At 40.1% G+C, this 21,621-nt stretch overlaps 1 protein-coding gene across 1 annotated transcript; it reads left to right on the top strand.

Annotated features, from left to right (window-relative positions):
• Positions 1-3,161: 3,161 nt before the first annotated feature.
• LOC142139723 (olfactory receptor 52K2-like) lies at positions 3,162-4,148 on the top strand. The gene has a single exon (XM_075197593.1). It carries the CDS (start codon positions 3,162-3,164, stop codon positions 4,146-4,148), a length of 987 nt encoding a protein of 328 aa, XP_075053694.1.
• Positions 4,149-21,621: the final 17,473 nt, after the last annotated feature.

Raw genomic sequence — 21,621 nt, 5'->3', positions numbered from 1 at the left:
GCTGCCTCAGTCCTGACACCTCTTATCTCAAAATGAAAAGAGGCACCCTTTATATTAATATAATATGTGTGTGGGGGGGGGGGGGTCAGGGTATGTATATTATGTGTGTGTGAGGGGCCAGTGTATTTATATGATGTGTGTGTGTGAGGGGCTGTTTGTGGGAGGGAAATAGGTTTATTTTTTAAATGTTAACCCTATTAATTTAATGTTGGAGCTGGTTGGAGGGAAATAGGTATATTTATTAAATGTGTATGCTATTAATTTAATGTTTTGGTTGGAGGGAGGTCTACTTATAACATGTGGGTGCTATATTGATTTAACACTGGGGCTGGTTGTAGTTTACTAAATTTCGTGTACCCATTTTTTTTTCCAAATAGGGCCTCCAACATTCCAGGATCCAGACAAGCAGCAGTTGATCTAAAGACACCAGCAGCCACAAGCTGTGAAAGTGACGAGAACAGGTAGGAGAGAGCAGGGCAGTCTGCCAACTATCCTGAATCTGGTGGGATTTATATTATGAGGAGGTCTGACTTGTTTAAATGTTGCACTATGGGATTCATGCAGAAGACTGACATATTAACATGATTATTGCATTCCAGCGCTTTTTCATGTTTCTGTAGGTAGAGAGCTGCAGTCAGTAACTGTAGTAACGGACGGTCTGTGACGTGGTAGTGATAGGAGACTGCTGTTTTTTTTATTACTGGGCTTGCTAACCATGAACTGCAGTTTCTTGACATGTTAATTATGATTAATACCTAAGTTTAGTTAAAGATAAAGTACAATTTGTGTGAATTGAAAGGTAAGCAGTGGTGGAAGTGGGTGTATATGGTAGTAGGCCATACCGCTACTTCTCGTATTGCCTTCATTTTAAAATAATAAAATTCCATTCACTTGTTTACATTCTCATTACATTTTTCATACCGCCACTACTAAACTTCCACTTCGACCACTGAGCTCAATATTCATCGTATGGAGTATATGATTAGTATAATTCAAAATTCTGCTAGATCCTTTGACAAAATATGGGGTCCATGGACATTATTCTTTAACTGCTGGGACCACAGTGTGATGCAGTGTAATGATAAAGGAGAGCACAGTGTGATGAGAGGAACAGTAATGAGGGGCCACAGTGTGATGCAGTGTAATGATAAAGGAGAGCACAGTGTGATGAGAGGGACAGTAATGAGGGACCACAGTGTGATGCAGTGTAATGATAAAGGAGGGCACAGTGTGATGAGAGGGACAGTAATAAGGGACCACAGTGTGATGCAGTGTAATGATAAAGGAGAGCACAGTGTGATGAGAGGGACAGTAATGAGGGGCCACAGTGTGATGCAGTGTAATGATAAAGGAGGGCACAGTGTGATGAGAGGGACAGTAATGAGGGACCACAGTGTGATGCAGTGTAATGATAAAGGAGGGCACAGTGTGATGAGAGGGACAGTAATGAGGGGCCACAGTGTAATGATAAAGGAGGGCACAGTGTGATGAGAGGGACAGTAATGAGGGGTCACATGGTGATGCAGGAGGAGCAGCGTGATGTGAGGCGGTACATAGTTTACCCTTCTGCTTAACTATAGGAGTATATGCTATGTTAAAAAAAATATAATGCTATGAATTGTTTCAGGGAGGGGAGGGGCCCAAACCAATATCTTGCCTAGGGCCCCATGAGGTCTAAATCCGGCTCTGGGTTTAACACTTTTAATGTTGTTGCTAATGGCAAGGGGGAGTGTACTTCACCCCCTGTCCACAAACTGCCGGGGAGAGGGGGGCTCTGTCTCCACCGCTGGTACCAGGATGTCTATGACAATGGATTTATCTTTAAATATCCTGCCTAAAAACACTTCCAGTGATTCTGCCTCTTGGTATGGCTCTCCCCACTGGCCTAATTTGGCTCCAGGGAGAAGGCAGTCAGATCCTGGTGCAGCAGTCCCCAGCCTGCTGCTAGTGGAGCTCTCTAAGCTCCAGTATGGGACTCAGCCTACATTTTTACGCTACCAAGACCTAGTTCCGTGATTTAACCCATTCAATGCTGTGGCGCGAGGCACTACTTTCCCTGCACCGCAACGTACATGTAAAACACATTTATATTAATTAGATACTTTTTAAACAATATTAACATACACAGAACCTAGCACCGGCAGTTTATCCTCTCAAGCTCTGGAGGTTATTTAAAGATGGCAGCCACACCCTTTTAGGAATAAATGTATCAATAATTTTCTGATCCCGTAGAGGAGTGTGATTTTTTTTATCATCGCATCACTCACTCACACACATATAATAAAGGCAGATGTATCCGGTACTGACACATATAATGCAGATATAGATTTTTGTTAGCCAACATTCTGGCCATGAATTGCCCCTATAATTCCTTCACTATAATCATTTCCATTCTTGTTAGCTTCTTAACAATGTTTTGGTGTCAGTAGTTTTTATTTTCAGTAGTTGTTGGTACAAACATTTCAGATATTATATATCTCTCCTATTTTGAGCAAGTGCCTCAATAAAATAATTGGGAGGAATCCAGCAGGAACATCCTTAAAGAGCAAGTGGAGTCGCTATTTGACATTAATATGTATGAAAGTTTGTCTATTACCAAATAAAATACATGAAATAAATGAAATGTTTAAACGTATGAAAATCTGTACATCATGCTCTTCTTCACTTTATAGCAGGTTGCTGTTTTTGAGAGGGGGAGCTTTTCTAAGCAGGCAGAGTATGAGTGACAGTTTTGCAAACTTGCCGCGCAGAAATTCTCTGTGTGGATTGGTTGATTGATCGGGTCAGGGCCAGTTACACAGTAATTCATGCACAATGAGGTTCCTCACCTATATCGGATTTTTCTGCTAAAGATGTAGGTGGAGTTCCCCCCAATTTTAATGGACTATTGAGTCAAGAGTTTTACATTTAAAAAGAGCTGCAGGGTAATCCTGAGCAGTGTATTTTGCCTTCATGGTTTGTGTAAAAAAAAATGCAATTTTGTCAGTTCAGTGCTCCTTTAACGATACAACTTGCTAGGCTTTTAGGCCTAAAGCTGCTACACAGATAAAAGGAAAGAAAGACCATTTTGTGGTGTCGGCATGAGGACAGCTTTGATTTTTGAGATGTTTCCCACAATAAATGTAATTCTTGTTTTCCTTCAAGGTGCCACAATACTTTACATGGACCTTTTCATTGCAAGTACCAACGTGACTCTATCTCATAGAGACTTCTTGCTCATGGGGTTTCCCAGCATCACCGTCTACCGACGCCTCCTACTCATCCCATTCCTAATCATCTATACCATGATACTGATCAGCAATTGTCTCCTCACCTACAGGATTGTTGTAGAGAAAAGTCTCCAGTCCCCCATGTACTTGCTTATCGGTCTCCTATTTGTGGTCAATCTCTCCTGTGCAACGACCTTCATGCCAAAATTTCTCTTGGGTTTGGCCTTTGACCTAAACCAGATTTCTCTGGCTGGCTGCCTGGTGCAGATGTGGTTCATTTATGTGATTGTAACGTTTGAGTCGACAGTTGTCCTGTTAATGGCATTGGACAGATACGTGGCGATCTGCAAACCCCTGCACTACCACAACATCATGACCACGCGCTTTCTGGTCCAGTTGACTTTGGCCAGTTTGGCAAGAGGTGTCATACTCATGACTTCAATAGTTTCTCTAGATTCTCGGGTCCAGTTTTGCAACTCCAATATAATTCTTCATTTTGTTTGTGAGAACATGGGACTCCTGAAACTTGCATGTGGGGACATATCCAAAATCCAAGCCATAGGCCTGATCGTACGTATGATGATAACCGTAGTCGATGGAAGCCTTCTCTTCATTTCCTACATGACCATTCTCCATACCGTAATGTTTGTTATAAAAAAATCAAGAAACAAAGCCCTGAACACTTGTAGCTCACATGTTATAGTGGCCCTAATTATTTATGCAAGTGGTGTTTTATCTGCCCTCATATATAGGCTGGAGACATCTGTCTCAGTAGATGTTCAAAATTTGACCAGTGCCATATACTTCCTGCTTCCAGCCACCATCAACCCGATTATATACGGTGTAAGGGTAAAGGAGATCAGGGCGAGTTTAAAAAGAACTTTTGGGTGTAAGGAATCAGGCATACGGATTGGCCAAAGTAACAGCCAGGTGGATTAGAATATTAAATAGCAGGTTGCAAACAACTAAAAATTATATTACTTAAGTTTAAGGTGTGCTTAATAAAATGTTCTAGCATAGGAGTATACAATAATTATATAGACACATTATGGTATTATAGGTGGTGACAAACCTCTTCTGATTCATGTAAAAAATACTCACCTTGCCACATATCTACCCATCTATTCCTGAGACCCAATACTCCAGGCAGAGAAGCCTCACTGGCTAGTGTTGAGTTGGGATTTACTCCCTAGGACTCTAGCCATTAGATTGAAGCCGACCAGTGGACTTTCCTGGGCCCTAAATGCTGTGGAAGACGTCAGGCAGTCTGTAAATTGGAGGCGTGTTGCGTAAGAGGAAAAGGATTAGTCAGTTATTTAGTCAGGTGACTCTGCCAGCATCTGTTACACAATATATTGCATCTATTAGATATGTGTGCTGTTTTGGTTTTTGGATGTGATTTTGGTTCTAAAATGTGTATGTGTTTTGGTTTTGTAGCTCTTTTTTTGCCAAAATATTGCAAAAGGTTTTGGTTTTAGATCTGGATTTAGTGAAAAATTTTGAAAAATTGGCAAAATAATGTCATTTTTAACTATTTTTGCTCCTATGTTACTATTTATATCATTAACAATCTTTTCCAGTCATTTCCAGTCAATTTTCTAATGATCCCTTCGCAATTGTCACCAATTTTGGCCAAAGTCTGCAGCGAGCTGTCTTAATGAAGGATTTTGTACTTTTGCCATCATTGCATTTGCTTTCTCCCATTCAATTCCAAAAATAATTAATCAGTCTATGCGGTTCTCTAACTACTTCACTTAGTGTAAATCGTCAGCCATCATATCTCCATTTCTACATGTATTCTCTGCCAGGGCCAAAAACTGTCCTCTTCATTTCTCAGAATGTGGACTTTCAATTGCATTGTACATAAGTATTATATTGTACATACTTACTTGTGTGGGAAGGACGACTATTGGCCTATCTGAACTGTTTCTTTTACATATTTCTTACACGTTACTAATAGAACATATAACTATATTTATATACATGGGTTTTGGGGACCACCTTCACTGCAAGTCTAGGTCAGTCAACTTTTTTATTTAATCTTTATTAATGGTTGTATTTTAACATAACAGAGAAAATATTACAATGTATACATTTCCCATATATCATTTTTAACGATATCCATTTTAACAGCTATAGCTCCATATGATAAAAAGTGGAAAAACTTTTTACTTAATCTATAAAATATATTATAAAATAGAGTTGAAATACTCTTTTTTATCCATAGGCATTGTATTTATAAAGGGAGTTCATGTTTCATGAAACCTTTTTGTCATTTTTTTTCTTTATTAATGGTAGTTTCCAACCAATCCATTTGAAAAAGGAAATATACTCTACTTCATCACATTTATGTTAGGAGTATTCATAGATATCCAATTAGATAACAGGGTCTTTCTTGATGCAGCTGCTATCATGATCATACTGCTATGAGTAAGCTGTACACTGACTCAGCTCTGAGCCCAAGCTCCCTTTTTTCCTTATTCTCAGCAATAACGCTTTAGTTATTTCTAAATACTGTTGGAAACGTCACAGCAGCGCTGAGGATCGACTTTATACCGAAAAACGAGGCTGTTTTAGGATGTACACAACTACCATTTCTGTACAACTGTCTTGAGCTCAGTTGTGATTGCTGTTACCATCTCCGTTTGGCTGCTAGACCCTCTACACCCAACTGTCAGGATCCTCCTGGACCTCATCATGTCAGAGCTGCAGAAACTGCCTACTCCATTAACCCCAGCCAGGGGGCGGTACAGTATCCTTCACCTCTTCCATTGCCCCACACAATTGGGATCAATTGTTCCTTTCTACTCTCTCATTACCTACCCAAGCTAATACACATTCATTCACATCTCTCCATCATGCACATACTCAAATTACAGTCTCTCCTATTTACTGTAGCCATACTTCTCACGGAACTCCTTTTCTTTCTCAATCATCCTATTCCTCCCTTCCGATTATGATTTCCCCTTCACTACTTCCCTCCTCACTAGTCTGTACACATGAACTGTTTTGTCTCCTACACACATCACACTCACCGGCCTACATAAACAGAAATAAACCTCACACCCACAAATCCTTCTCTGTATAAGTTATTTACTTTCCGTCTCTTTAAATAATAAATGAGATGAGCAGGTTTCCAAAATATAATATTTCTATAATTTATTAAAAAGGTATTATACATAGATACAGCCATACTGGATGAAGCAGACATACGCCCAGGGTCTCAAATGCCAATTGACACCCTATATTTGATTCACTCCTACTTTTATAGAGATGATATTCTTTATTACTTTAAAACACACCTTTCCAGCTTACATCACTGCTGGCACTCTATCATTAAAATAACATGTTCTATTGGACGGTCATTTATTTGGCTATATCCGGCGATGATTGCGAAATACAATCATATGACCATTATCTAATCTGTTTTGTTCATGAATTGGGCAGTAATGGAAAATTACAAAATATGTGTCTCCTGTTATGCAATATGTGTATTGTGCAACACGTTCTCTTAAAAGTACAGACCCTAATCTTAATTATATAAGCTTATATGTATTTCTGTTAGTTTTGTTAAAAGTTACTTCGACACCTCGTATGTCCTCTTTCTCACCCTGCTCCTTCTCATGGCTACTGGTGATATCTCGCCTAACACTGGACCTCGTACAATCGCCATTATCTGCTCACGCACCTCGCTGCACCCCAAACCTTTTCATCCATCCCGTACTTTCAAACCCCCCAACTTTATTCACATATCTCCACTACCCTCTCCTCCCTTCTCCTATGCACTATAGAACACCAGATATGTTTGCAACAAACTTACATTCATCTATGATCTATTCATTTCTAAATCCCTCAACCTTCTTGTCATAACAGAAACTTGGCTTACCTCCTCTGACACTACATCCCCTGCAGCTCTCTCCTATGGGGGACTCTCACTCAGCCACTCTCCCAGACCTGGAAACAGACAAGGTGGTGGAGTAGGCATTCTACTCTCTCCAAGCTGCACCTTCCATGCCATACCCTCTGAATCATTCTTCTCATTCTTTTTCCTTGATGTCCACACTATCCATCTATTTTATCCTCTTCACCTTTGTGTTGCTGTCATTTATCGCTCCCCGGGTCCAGTTGCCCACTTCCTTGACAACTTTGCGGCCTGGCTCACTTATTTACTATCCTTTAACCTGCCTACACGCATACTAGGTGATTTCAACATTCCCATTGAAAATTCCACTGTCTCTCTTGCCACTAAATGTCTTTCAATTACTTCCTCCTTTGGTCTCTTCCAATGGTCCACATCTCCCACCCACTGTGATGGGCACTCGCTTGACCTTGTCTTCTCCCACTACTGCTCCAATTTAGCCTTCCCACTCTCCAACCACAACCTCCTTTCCTTCAGCCTCCCCTTACCTCATGCCCTTCCCTCTGCACCCAAATTCACACGTACACAACGAAACCTAAGTACTCTTAACCCAATCTACTTCTCATTTTCACTAAAACAACTATTTTCTCCAATGACTGCATTGTCCAGTCCTAATCAGACTGCCTCTTTCTATAACAAAACACTCACTTCAGCCCTAGACAATGTAGCTCCAGCTACAGCATACAGTCTCTGATGATCCAAACCCTAGATATGGCACAACAAATAAACCCGCTACCTGCAAAAGTGCTCCCGCACTGCAGAGCGCCACTGGAGGAAATCTGTTCCTATCCCGATTACCTCCACTATAAATTCATAATTTCATCTTACAACACTGCCCTTTCACTTGCCAAACAAAACATTCTTCAACTCTCTAATATCCACTCAGTCTTCTAAACCACGTCGCATCCTTTGCCACCTTCAACTCACTTCTCTGTCCACCTGCACCTACTCATCCTTCTTTCCTCACTGCCCATGATTTTTACATTTATTTCAAAGACAAAATTGACACCAATCGACGAGATATTTTCTCATGCCAAATTTCCACTCACTTTACCCACCTTTACCTACACTCCACAATCCACCCTTAATTCATTCTCTCCAGTAACTGAAGATGAAGTCTCTGCACTCATCTTACCATCTCACCCTACAACCGGTCCTCTGGACCCTATTCCCTCCCAACTACTCTGCTCTCTCTCCTCCACTGCCTGCATTCCCACCTCTAACTCATCTCTTCAACCTGTCTCTCTCCACTGGCACATTTCCATCTTCCTTTAAACATGCGCTCATCTCACCTATTCTAAAGAAACCATCTCTCGATCCTGCCTCTCTCTCCAACTACCACCCTATTTCTCTCCTCCCCTTTGCCTCCAATCTACTTGAGCGATTAGTGTACAAACACCTGTCTCACTTTCTCTCTTCTCATTCCATTCTCAACTCTCTGCAATCAGGCTTCCGCCCCCAACATTCCACTGAAACTACTCTGACAAAAGTGACCAATTTTTTACCTACTGCAAAATCTAATGGTAATTTCTCCATACTCATTCTCCTAGACCTCTTTGCTGCTTTTGATACTGTTGATCACTCTCTTCTACTACACACCCTTTACTCCATTGGCCTTCATGACACAGTCCTTTCCTGGTTCACTTCCTACCTATTGAACCCCTCCTTTAGTGTTTCTACCTCTGGCACATCTTCCCCTCCACTCCCTCTAACTGTTGGGGTCCCACAAGGCTCTTTTCTTTACTTTTTTCAATGTACACTTCTTCTCTTGGGGCACTAATTAGCTCATTAGACCTCCTGCCCTCTTAGATCTACCTCTGACCTGCACCTTGTCTCGTCTCTGATAACCACCTCTTACTCCCGCCTACAAGACTTCTCCCGTGCTGTTCCCCACTTATGAAATTCCCTACCACACTCAATCATACTTTTCCACAGCCTTCAAATCTTTAGATGCTCTTTGAAAACCCATCTCTGACCTTATCCTCAATAACACTATTCACACTAATGCACCCTTACAACTATCCCAATCTCCACTCTGAGTCACACTCGCTCCTCTTGTTTCAGCTGTGCCCTCTTCCCTTTACAATGTAAGCTCTCTAATGAGCAGGGTCCTCCACACCCTTTGTTTTCATTTCTCCATTCATTTTGTCTGCCCTGTCTGTTCTTGTTTTAGGTATGTTCTGTTTTATGTATGTCCTTGTCTTTCCTAATGGAACGGTGCTGCGGAGCACTGTGGCGCCTTACAAATCTACGATAATGATAATAATAATATCATCAATAATAGTTTTTTTCTTCTAGTATTAAATATTTATGTCTTGGTCGTATAAATTTCAAAAGACCCAATCACTTGTTATTTCAAATTTAATTTTCAACTCTCTTACAATATATTCCTCAACGTCATTCTAGAAAGCCCTAACTTTTTCACAAGACCATAAATAATGTAAAATATCTGCATCTGGTTATTTACATTGATAACAATTCGTGTTTGACTTTTTACCAATAATAAAGCTTTTTCTTTGGTGTTATGCTCTGTGTAGTATTTTATAGTTCATTTCTCTAAATGTACTAGATACCAGTTGTTTATTTATCTTTACGTGTGCTTTCATTATTTCCTGTAAACTCAAATGTGTAAATTCTACAAGACATGTCACCATACCTCCCTTTACATGATCTAATTCTATAATCTCTTTACATGTAATATATATATATATATATATATATATATATATATATATATATATATATATATATATGAGGTAGAAAAGGTTTACAATGGTTGACACATTAATGTACCATCTAATACAAATTGTTTATATTTGTCTTTCAGCTCTTGTAATATCTTTCTAATATAACTCCCTTCCTGAAAATAACTAAACATTGGTATTTTAATTTTTGAGATAGATCCCATAATTTAAAATTATTAAAATTTACAAATTGGTAGTGTAGAATCTGGATTAGATACTAATAGTAAGAAAAGAGAATAATTTGTAGAGAGTTTTAATCTCTTACGAATTAGTCTCCATGCTTTACATACCGGGTATATCAAAGGATTTTCTTTAATATCTTTCTGTAACTCTGTTAGATTACTATGTATCAATCATCATCATCATCATCATCATCATCATCATCATCATTTATTTATATAGCGCCAACATATTCCGTAGCGCTTTACAATTGGGAACAAACATAATAAACTAATAAACAAACTGGGTAAAACAGACTGGGTATATCAAAGGATTTTCTTTAATATCTTTCTGTAACTCTGTTAGATTACTATGTATCAATCATCATCATCATCATCATCATCATCATTTATTTATATAGCGCCAACATATTCCGTAGCGCTTTACAATTGGGAACAAACATAATAAACTAATAAACAAACTGGGTAAAACAGACAAAGTGGTGAGAAGGCCCTGCTCGCAAGCTTACAATCTATTGGACAATGGGGGATTGACACATGAGGTTAAGTCTACATTTTGCATTTTGGCCCAGCCAGACTGCAAAGGTAAAAGTGACTCATAAGCTAAATGATCCTGTCACACAACAATGTTGGTCAGGGGGTAGTTGTCTTGTGTGAAATTGTGTAACAGGTGGTAATAGGCTAAGGTAGTGAGGTTAAGAGGGTGGTTGAGGAATATTATAAGCTTGTCTGAATAGGTAGGTTTTCCGAGAATGCTTGAAAGTTTGTAGACCAGAGGAGAGTCTTATTGTGCGAGGGAGAGAATTCCATAGAGTGGGTGGAGCCCGAAAAAAATACCTGTAACCGGGAATGGGAGGTTGTAATGAGGGTGGATGAGAGACGCAGATCTTGTGTAGAACGGAGTTACCGAGTTGGGAGATATTTTGAGACAAGATCAATGCTATTAAATCGATTTGTGGACTGAACGTTTGTTCTATATATCTCTACTAGTATACATATTAGTTCCTCTTATCCAGGCGATCGCATATCTGTAGTTTGCCGATAGATTATAGTCTTTTATATTTGGGAGATTTAACTCTCCTTTATCTAGGAGTTGTTGTAATTTCATTAAAGACATTCTAGGACGTTTATTTGACCATATCATTTTCTGGAAAGGTTTATTCAAACTTTTTATATCTGTTTTAAGAAGTATTATTGGTAGCATCTGAATAAAGTATAGTATTAGTGGAAAGCTTCTCATCTTAATAAGATAACATCTTCCTAAATAAGATATCGGTAAATTTTTCCAAGAAGAAGATCTCGTATTATTCTATTAATTATTCTTGGGATATTTTCTGCATATCGCAACAATGGATGTGTCGGAATATTTAAACCTAAGTATTTCAATGTTCTTTCTGACAATTTAAATGGAACGTGTCCTCTCCATCCTCTTCTTGCTTCTGGAAAGAAAACCAAAGCCTCTGTTTTGTTGTTATTTAATAAAAATCCCGTAATATCTTTATTCAGTCTGATACTTTCTGCTTCATGAAAGGTATAGCTTCCTTTGGATTATATATACATAGTAAAATGTCATCTGCAAATGCAGATATTTTAAGTTCCTTTAAACCAAATTTTATTCCTTTCCAATCAGTAATGTTATCCAGATGTTTTATCAATGGATCTAATGCAATATTAAAAAAAAGAGGTGATAGAGGACAGGGGCAAACGCAGGATTTTTAAGGGGGGTTTCCTCCCCCCCAAAAAAAATAAAGAGAGAGAGCTGCTTCTGCGCATGCGCCCACGCAGCAGCTCCATTTTAGTGATGTTGTACTGTATAGCAGCCGCGGCGCTGTCAAAGAAGCGTCCGCGGCATTACAACACAGCACCGTCGCGGACGCTTTTGTGACAACGTCGTGGCTGCTTTACAGTACAGAGCAATATTTAGTGCCCGTTCGTTCGCAGGGGGGGTTTCTGGAGAACCAGAAACCCCCCCTGCGTGCGCCCCTGGAGGACACCCCTGCCTTGTGCCTCTACTCAATAAAATAGTTGCAGTGTTTTTATTATTGATAGTCATAAAAGCTTTAGGTTGATAATATAGTTTTCTAAAAATATGTAAAAAAGGTGGGGCCAAAGTGACACTTAATTATCCTAATCACGTGAGATGACGAAATGCGCTCAAAAGCTTTATCTGCATCTAAGCTTATCATTATATATTTGTTTTCTTTATATTGATGTGTTTTAATCATTGCTGCTATCAAGTGTATGACATGAACAGAATGTCTACCTTTGGTAAATCCCGTTTGTGCTGGATGTAAGAGCGTAGACAATATCTTTGTAGTAGTCTAGAAGCTATAAATTTAGAAAAAAGTTTAATATCTTAATTCAATAGAGATATTGGACTGTATGACTCTATCAGTTCCTCATCTTTGCTTGGTTTATGGGATAACGATTATTCTTGCCAAGTTAAAATGTTTTGGCGCTTGATTGTCACTTATTGTTGAGTTAAATAGTTTTGTTAAATAAGAAGTAATATATCGAGAAAATATTTTATAGTATTCTGCTCCTAGACCATATGACCCGGGTGACTTGCCGTTAGGCAGAGACATTATGAGTCTTTTAACTTCTTTTTTAGTAACTAGAGCTGTTAATATTTCTCTTTCTATTTCCGTCAATTTTCTTAATTTTGCCTCTTGTAAAAATGTTATTCCATTCTGTGGATTATCTCCTATTGAACTGCAACCGACTAGTTTATATAGCCTTGCTCTAAAAGGAATCGCAGGCGCAGCAATAGCACCGAAGAGGAATAAGGGAGGATGGTCGCTAGGCGGCCCGATGCAAGTGACATGAAGAAAGGGGGGGTGCAGACAGCGTAGTCCGTCCTATTTTGTTACAGCTGAGCAGTGCAGGCAGCCACTCAGGGAAAGGAGGGGGTGGGACAGGAGGCAGGACAAGGTGAGAGTAGTTAAGGCAGAGGGGGAAGGAAGCTTATTATACATAGTTTTTCAGTCTCCCACCCACCCATCCCCTACAGTACATGCAGGTATTTCTTTAAAAATAAATAAAAACAAGATGTAAAATATAAAAATATATACTATAAATCAAGCACTTTATATATGTAATCTTGGTAAATGCTTGACATGTAATGTTGTTGTCATTGTATGCTTTGTGAATATAATTTATTGCTCAAAATGCTTTGTCACAGTTGGAAGGGCGGTAAAGCGGCGAGCAAGGCATAGGAAGTGGGGAGCCAGCAGGGCCGGGCAGTATCACCCAGGGAAGACGGACGCACGTCTGGTTCCAACTTCATCGGTTGGGCCAATACTGGCGGCGTGCCAGGTTTATTGGAAGGTGATTTATGCCAAGGGGGCTGGTCTCCGAAGGGCGTTGTTGCGGTGCCTACATGGAAGTAGGCAGAACACGCCCTATTTTTCCAGATGGAACTGGAAAAGGTGATAAATTTTATTAGCCTTGCACGCCGCTTGTCTGCCAAGTTTGGAAGTGTTTAATAAAGCTGTGGCCAAAATAATTTTGCCAAATACTTGTCTCATAGTCTTTCTTTATTAGCTGTTTCTTTGTTTTTTCCGTGGCGCGACCTGTGGGGAGATAGGATGGGGATAGGGAGGGAGAGAGGGGGGGGGGAATGTGGGGACGCCGTTTAGTCGACCTATATCCCTTATTATTTTCAGCTATCAGTTAGACACAAAGGGCCTGATTCATTAAGGAAAGTAAAGGAAAAAAGGAGTAAATTTGCATCTTGGCAAGACCATGTTGCATTGAAGGGGGAGCTAAATTTAAATTTTTGGGACAGATTTATAGTTGGGATAGAGCATGTCCTAAATCAACTTTAACTATTAGTGTAAAAATAAAGCTATCAAGTATTTGTGTGCTATATGAAAAAGCAGTTAGTGTTTTCCTTATGTGCAAAACTTTACACTAATTTGCACCCTTGCTTCGCAACATGGTTTGTCCAGGAGCAAATTTACTCCTTGTTTTGCTTTAATTTGCTTAATGAATCAGGCCCAGAGTGTCTTAATTAGAAATTGCGCCAAGTATAGAATATAAACTCTTAGCCTGTTTCTTCTGAGACTCTACAACATCTTAGTTTGCTTAAGTAACCCAGGGTACCACCTAAATCAAACGTGTTCCAATAAGGTCTTATATCAAGTGAGTAGCAGTAGTCTGCAATAATTTCTAGGTAATGATTGAGTGTTATGATGTGACTGGGCTGTATCACCATTATTACACTTCTCTATATAGTAGTCGTGTTATTTTATTACTACACTTACACACAGTGTTGGAATGGCCCAATGGGTCACTGATAAAATTCTTAGTGGGCCCCACTGTTGAAAAGTCATGCCCCCTTTGTCCAGGGGGCGGGGCCAAGCATGTGCAACAGGGGGGTCAGATGTTTGCCTTCCCAGGCTGGTCCTATAATGGACTGCCTGGGCGGGCCTTAAAGAAGAAGGAAATCTTCCTGTAGGAGGGGTCGGAGCTACACTACCCTCTTCCTGCTGCTGGAGATAAGGTAAGTGTGATATGTATGTATGTATGTATGTATGTATGTATGTATGTATGTGTGTAAGTATGTATGCATGTGTTTAAAATGCTGTATAGAGAGGTGTGTGTGTAAATGGTTACAATGCTGTAAAAACCAGTGTGTGTATGTATGTAAATAGTTAAAATGCTGTATAGACTGGTGTGTGTGTGTATGTATGTATGTATGTATGTATGTATGTATATGTATGTATGTATGTATGTATGTATGTATGTATGTGCGTGTGTGTTTGAAATTCAGTATAGTACATAGTTAAAACGCTGTATAGACTGATGAGTGTGTGTGTGTGTGTGTGTGTGTGTGTGTGTGTGTGTGTGTGTGTGTGTGTGTAAGCTTGCGAGCAAGGACTTCACACCTCTTTGTCTGTTTTACCCAGTTTGTTTATTAGTTTACTGTGTTTGTCCCCAATTGTAAAGCGCTGTGGAATGTGTTGGCGCTATATAAGTAAATGATGATGATGATGATGAGCTTCCTCCAGTTGCTCCGGTTTCCTCCCGCACAAAAAACATAAAAACATAGTAGTAGGTTAATTGGCAGCTACCAAATTGACCCTAGTCTGTGTGTGTGTCTGTGTGTATGTTAGGGAATTTAGACTGTAAGCTCCAATGGGGCAGGGACTGATGTGAGTGAGTTCTCTGTACAGCGCTGCGGAATTAGTGGCACTATATAAATAAATGATGATGGTGATGTGTGTGTAAATGGGATAACATGCTGTAGGGACCACTAGCGGATTCAGAGGTTGGTAGGGGGGGGGTGATTGGGGCTTGCAGTAGCTCTGCAGCATCCTCTAAAGGGGGACAGTTGACCATCAAAGTGAAGGTGCCTTCGCCTGAGGAAATGTATTGATCTGCCCCTGGTAGGGATTGGTGTGTGTGTGTGTCCTATGTGAGGGGTTAATATATTGTGGGGATCAGTGGGTCCCCTCTCAGCTAAAGGCACCCCACCTGCCGGGCTCCCCATCTCTCACACTTTCATTCCCTGCGTCCGGGCACCCCATCTGCTACACTTTCCTTCCCTGCGTCCCGGCACCCCATCTACCACAGTTTCCTTCCCTGCGTCCCGGCACCCCATCTACCACAGTTTCCTTCACTGCATCCGGGCACCCCATTTACAACTTTCACCTCCCTGCTGCTGCACTGTTTACCACTTTAAGTCATCCGGTGTTGCCACTGGCCCCATCAAAACATTTAACCTCACTTCTGACTGACATCTCCTGCTGCTGTATCTCATCTGCCACCATTCTCCCCTACCTGACTCTAGGCTGCCTCCCTGTACCGCTTTCATAGCAATGGAGAAGAGGGATAAGAGAAGAGAGAAGACAGAGGAGAGAGAAAAGAAAAGAAAGAAGAGATGACATTCACTTTGATCTAGGTGCATGTGTGTATGTATATACAGTATATATATAGTCTTTATTTTTTAGGATTATATTCCACCCTCTAGTGGCTCGTCTCTGGTGGTTGGCCATGCTCCATCAGCAGTGCGCCATCGCGTAGCATTGGCAACCCATGCTTTTTCATGAGCTCCTACCATTGCATTCCCCCGGTGGGCCCTTCAAGTCCCAGTCCAACACTGCTTACATATTGATGTATATTACTGTGTCGCCCTACACATTTTAGCTGTCTTTTATTGTATTACCTGTATATATATATATATATATATATATATATATATATATATATATATATATATATATTCATATTGTATAGCTCATTGCCTTCAATGTAAAATAGATGTTGTCATCATCTTGTTGCTAATGTATTACTAACTTTATATTGCTGCTGCCACCTTTAATCAGATTCTCCTGATAATGATAAATGAAGACCTGCATAGAAATAAATGCACTTAAACGCCAGACTTGTAAGAGTATATTGCATTTACCTTCAGGGGTCAAAGTTTAACCTGGCTTGTTTTGAAATTAGATCCACTAGCTGCCATTGGGAGTGGCATACAAGCCTTTATATTATCCAGTAACAGGAAGTTCTCTTTATTTGGCTGCAGGAAATCACAGAGCTATGTGTCTGTTGCTGTGACAGCTATTGTATTCCAGGGGGCAAATGTATCAATCTGCGAGTTTCTAGCGTGTTTGAAAAGTGGAGATGTTGCCTATAGAAACCACCATCAATCAAATCAGATTCTAGTTATCATTTATTTAGCACATTCTACAAAATGACAACTAGAATATGATTTTTCACTGGCATTCCGGAGCCCTTAGAGTTGGTGGACTGGTATCTGTGTCTAATCTCTCCCCCACTTTAGGACTGCTCGCTAAGGGTGTTAGTGGGTGCCTTCTGCCCAGTAGCACTGGCTAAGGCTTATTTGTTGATTAGACCTGTTTGCTGGCAAGTTTGGCTGCTCCACCCTCACTCTATGCCTCTTCCAACTACCACTTCGGTGTTATCTTTAAGAAAATATTTTAAAATTATAGGGCTGGACGCGGCCACCTCTGCGGTAGTAGCAGGGTCGTCCATGGAGAACATAAAATGATTGGGAGGTTGTATATCCTCCACATATGAGACATAAATTAGACCTAAAATTCTCAAAATCTCACACCACTTCGCACAAAAAGGATATAATAGGGCACTGACCCGCAGTACATTGGGTCTCAAACTCAAAAGAGAGAAAGGTGTGTATCTATATGAGATACCCAAAAACTGCTGGGCACTAGGACCCAGCGGAACAGGACTATACCACCTCAGAGACATTAGGTCCAAAACGCCGCGATTCACCGGGAATTGCAGCGTTTGGCCCTGCCCCCTACTCGCAAATGACGTGTTTGCGTCATTACATCACGCGGCAGGGACAAAATTACGTAAATTTTGGAGCCACGCCCCCATCACACCCACCTCCCCCGACAGGCTCCCGGAGCAAGTCTTCAGCAAGTTGGCAAGTATGGTTAAACTAACTATAATCCTAACTCTGGTACACATAATCTCAATTGGGTGATTAAGAGAGACAGATTTTTGGCTTCCTCTCTTTTCAAATCACTCTTTCACCTTTCTCTCACTGATTGGTGATTCATTGCTGAATGATCAGCTGATTATTCTATTTTGCCTGTTTGGCATCTATCTCCACATCACGGGGTGTGTCAGGGAAGGTATCAAAATACTACACTGTTTATACAGTGTATAAACTATACTGTTTTTTTGTGTTTTTATACATATGGTGAGATCCAGAGGGATATCCAGACAGAAGAAAGGACTCACTACTAGGTACCGCTATTGACAAGTCTACATTTGGTACGCATATTACCCTAATATAGGTTTTTTTATTCCCTATATTATTACACTATGAGGCGCCTTGCTCTCTTATTGTTTTAGATATATATGCACATATATATATATATATATATATACACACTAAAATCTTCACAAATACATATCAATATATTACAACCACCACGCATGGACATGGGAGAGGGTCAATGCTGCTCTTTTTTTGGAAGTTGTTGTGTGTCAACTTCTAAAAGATTACAATAAACAAGTAAATAAAGAAGCGCTTAAGACCTTCTCTAAAGTAAATATACCACATTAGAAATTTATATAACAGTTTATTTAAAACACAATTTCCAAGGAAATATTTAATAAAATAGAGTACACCAAATTCATACAATATAAAAGGACCTTTCAAAGCATTCGATTTCTTTTTAAGAATCATCACACTTTGAGCAGTATTTAGGTATATAGACCACTTGATAGATATACAATCAAACTCAGAAACCAGACTCGTGCAGTCCGTACCGGCAACTTCTAACACCGCCTACCACAACTGCCGTACAAGTCTTCAGATCTTGGGAAAAAATTCACTCTCACAACGGTGATCTTACCCTCCTTGAAACTAGGGATGTGCACCGGCGACTTTTGAGGTCTCGTGTTTTGTGTTTTGGATCCGGATTTTCGTTATTTTTGAGGTTCGGATTTGTCTCGCAAAACACTTGAGGAAAGGTCTCGGTTCGGATTTAAGGTATTGGATTCGGATTTTTTTTGAAAAAAACATAAAAAGTTTAAAAATCAAGTTTTTGGGCTTATTTTCACTCCTAGGCTATTATTAACCTCAATAACATTCAATAACAAGCATTTCCACTAATTTACAGTGTATTCTGAACACCTCACAATATAGTTATTAGTCCAAAACGTTGCAACAAGGTATCTTTCTGGACTGCGTAGAGGAGTGGGTCACCACAATATATTATAAACCCTGAACTTTTATGATTCGCACCAATAAATGTACCTGGACTGCGTAGAGGAGTGGGTCACCACAATATATATTAAAAACCCTGAACTTTTATGATTCGCACCAATAATTGTACCTGGACTGCGTAGAGGAGTGGGTCACCACAATATCTTAAAAACCCTGAACTTTTATGATTCGCACCAATAATTGTACCTGGACTGCGTAGAGGAGTGGGTCACCACAATATCTTAAAAACCCTGAACTTTTATGATTCGCACCAATAATTGTACCTGGACTGCGTAGAGGAGTGGGTCACCACAATATATATTAAAAACCCTGAACTTTTATGATTCGCACCAATAATTGTACCTGGACTGCGTAGAGGAGTGGGTCACCACAATATATATTAAAAACCCTGAACTTTTATGATTCGCACCAATAATTGTACCTGGACTGCGTAGAGGAGTGGGTCACCACAATATCTTAAAAACCCTGAACTTTTATGATTCGCACCAATAATTGTACCTGGACTGCGTAGAGGAGTGGGTCACCACAATATCTTAAAAACCCTGAACTTTTATGATTCGCACCAATAATTGTACCTGGACTGCGTAGAGGAGTGGGTCACCACAATATCTTAAAAACCCTGAACTTTTATGATTCGCACCAATAATTGTACCTGGACTGCGTAGAGGAGTGGGTCACCACAATATCTTAAAAACCCTGAACTTTTATGATTCGCACCAATAATTGTACCTGGACTGCGTAGAGGAGTGGGCACTGGGCACCACAATAAAATATATAAAAAACCTTCAACAGATCTGCATTACACTACACATACGGCTGCTCCTCCATCCTCTCCATCATATACATGTTGGAGTTTTAGCGTGTGACAACCTTTTGTTTTTGATAATGTCAGTGCATTTTGAATATTTTTCAATTTGCCCCACACCACTGAATGTACTTTATCTATGATACGCAATACGCATCTATCTATCTTGACTGCGTAGTGTGGTGGCCCCGGTACACAATTTGGTACCGAGGCCACAATATAATTAAAAAACCCTCCACGTGTCTGAATTCCACCAAACAAGTATCTGGACTGCATAGTGGGGTGGCCCCGGTACCCAATTTGATACCGGGGCCACAATACCTCCTCCAAACATGGTACAGACAATTCGTCATTGAGAGACCCCAGACAGACAGGGTCGAAGTGTTATTGTTTGACTTTGTAAACCCAAAAAAATGTCCCTGTTGCACATAGTCGTGCAATGAAGACTGACTTTTTCATTTAAAGGCACGATCTTTAAAGTGTAGTGTTTGTAAGTCTAAGTCATATTATACTTTTGGTAAAATTGGTTTATTTTGTTCCTCTTTATGGTAATTAATTAGTAATAGAATTAAAGTAGGAAATAGAATTAAAGTATGAAATAGAATTAAAGTAGGAAATAGAATTAAAGTATGAAATAGAATTAAAGTAGGAAATAGAGTGGTATAGAGTTGTAGTGTGGTATAGATAGAGTGGTCCACACAATATAATAATAAAACCCTCAACTGGTCTGAATTCCACCAAACAAGTATCTGGACTGCGTAGTGGGGTGGCCCCGGTACACAATTTGGTACCGAGGCCACAATATAATTAAAAAATTGGGCATCAACTGTCACCGTTGTTTAATATCTGATACACCTAAATATGGACTGCACAGTGGAGTGGCCCCGGTAGTAAATTTGGTGCCGGGGCCACAATACCTCCTCCAACTTCCAAGTGTAGTGTTTATAAAGACACACCGCGTCGAAGTGTTATTATTAGTTGACTTTCTTAACCCTAAAATTGTCCCTGTTGCAAATATTCGTGCAATGGACAGTTACTTTTCTATTGAAAGACTCAAGCTTTCAAGTGTAGTGTTTATAAAATATAAACAACAATACAGTAGTTTTAGAGCACGTCAATACCTCTTGTTTTAAATTATGACACGGCATTTTACTTTTGGTTTAATTTCTTGAATTTTTTTACATTTGGTTTTACTTTTTGAACATGGCAAACGACTGTTGCTTGGTCATATAATGCAAAAAAAAAAGTTCCAAGATGGAATTGTCCTTGGGCCCTCACACCCACCCTTATGTTGTTGAAATAGGACATGCACACTTTAACAAACCAATCATTTCAGCGACAGGGCCTACCAAACAACTTTGGCTGAAATGATTGGTTTGTTTGGGCCCCCACACCAAAAAAGCTATTCATCTCTCCCTGTACAGACTAAACAGGCTCTACTGAGGCAAGATGTCGTCCTCATCCTCAACCTCTGATTCCTCTCCCCCTACAGTGTGTACTTCCTCCTCATCACACATTATCAATTCGTCCCCGCTGGACTCCACAACCACAGGTCCCTCTGTAGTATCTGGAGGGCAGTGCTGTACTTCATTGAGGAATTGATTATTCATTTTTATAAACATCATTTTTTCAACGTTGTGAGGAAGCAACCTCCTTCGCCGCTCACTGACCAGGTTCCCCGCTGCACTAAAAACTCTTTCCGAGTACACACTGGAGGGGGGACAACTCAGGTAAAATAGAGCCAGTTTGTACAGGGGCTTCCAAACTGCCTTTTTTTCCTGCCAGTAACAATATGGACTGTCTGACATGTCTACTTGGATGGTGTCAGCAAAGTAATCATCCACAATTTTTTCTATTGTGACAGCATCCAATGCAGCGAGAGTAGACATGTCTGCAATGGTTGGCAGGTCCTTCAGTCCGGACCAGATGTTATCAGCATCCCCGCCAGTGCCTCTTTTGGGAAAACTGAGCTTTTTCCTCGCAGCCATAGATGTGGAAGAAAATGAGGGTGGAGCTGTTGGCATGTCACGGTCC

The sequence above is a fragment of the Mixophyes fleayi genome, chromosome 2 (genome assembly GCF_038048845.1).
Source record: "Mixophyes fleayi isolate aMixFle1 chromosome 2, aMixFle1.hap1, whole genome shotgun sequence".
In the NCBI taxonomy this organism is placed as follows: Eukaryota; Metazoa; Chordata; class Amphibia; order Anura; family Limnodynastidae; genus Mixophyes; species Mixophyes fleayi.
Note: the sequence above shows the minus strand (reverse complement) of the source record. Positions and strands in the feature narration are given on the sequence as shown.

What these genes read in the sequence shown, in the direction of transcription:
- LOC142139723 (XM_075197593.1), top strand. Translation starts at nt 3,162, where the DNA reads ATGGACCTTTTCATTGCAAGTACCAACGTGACTCTATCTCATAGAGAC.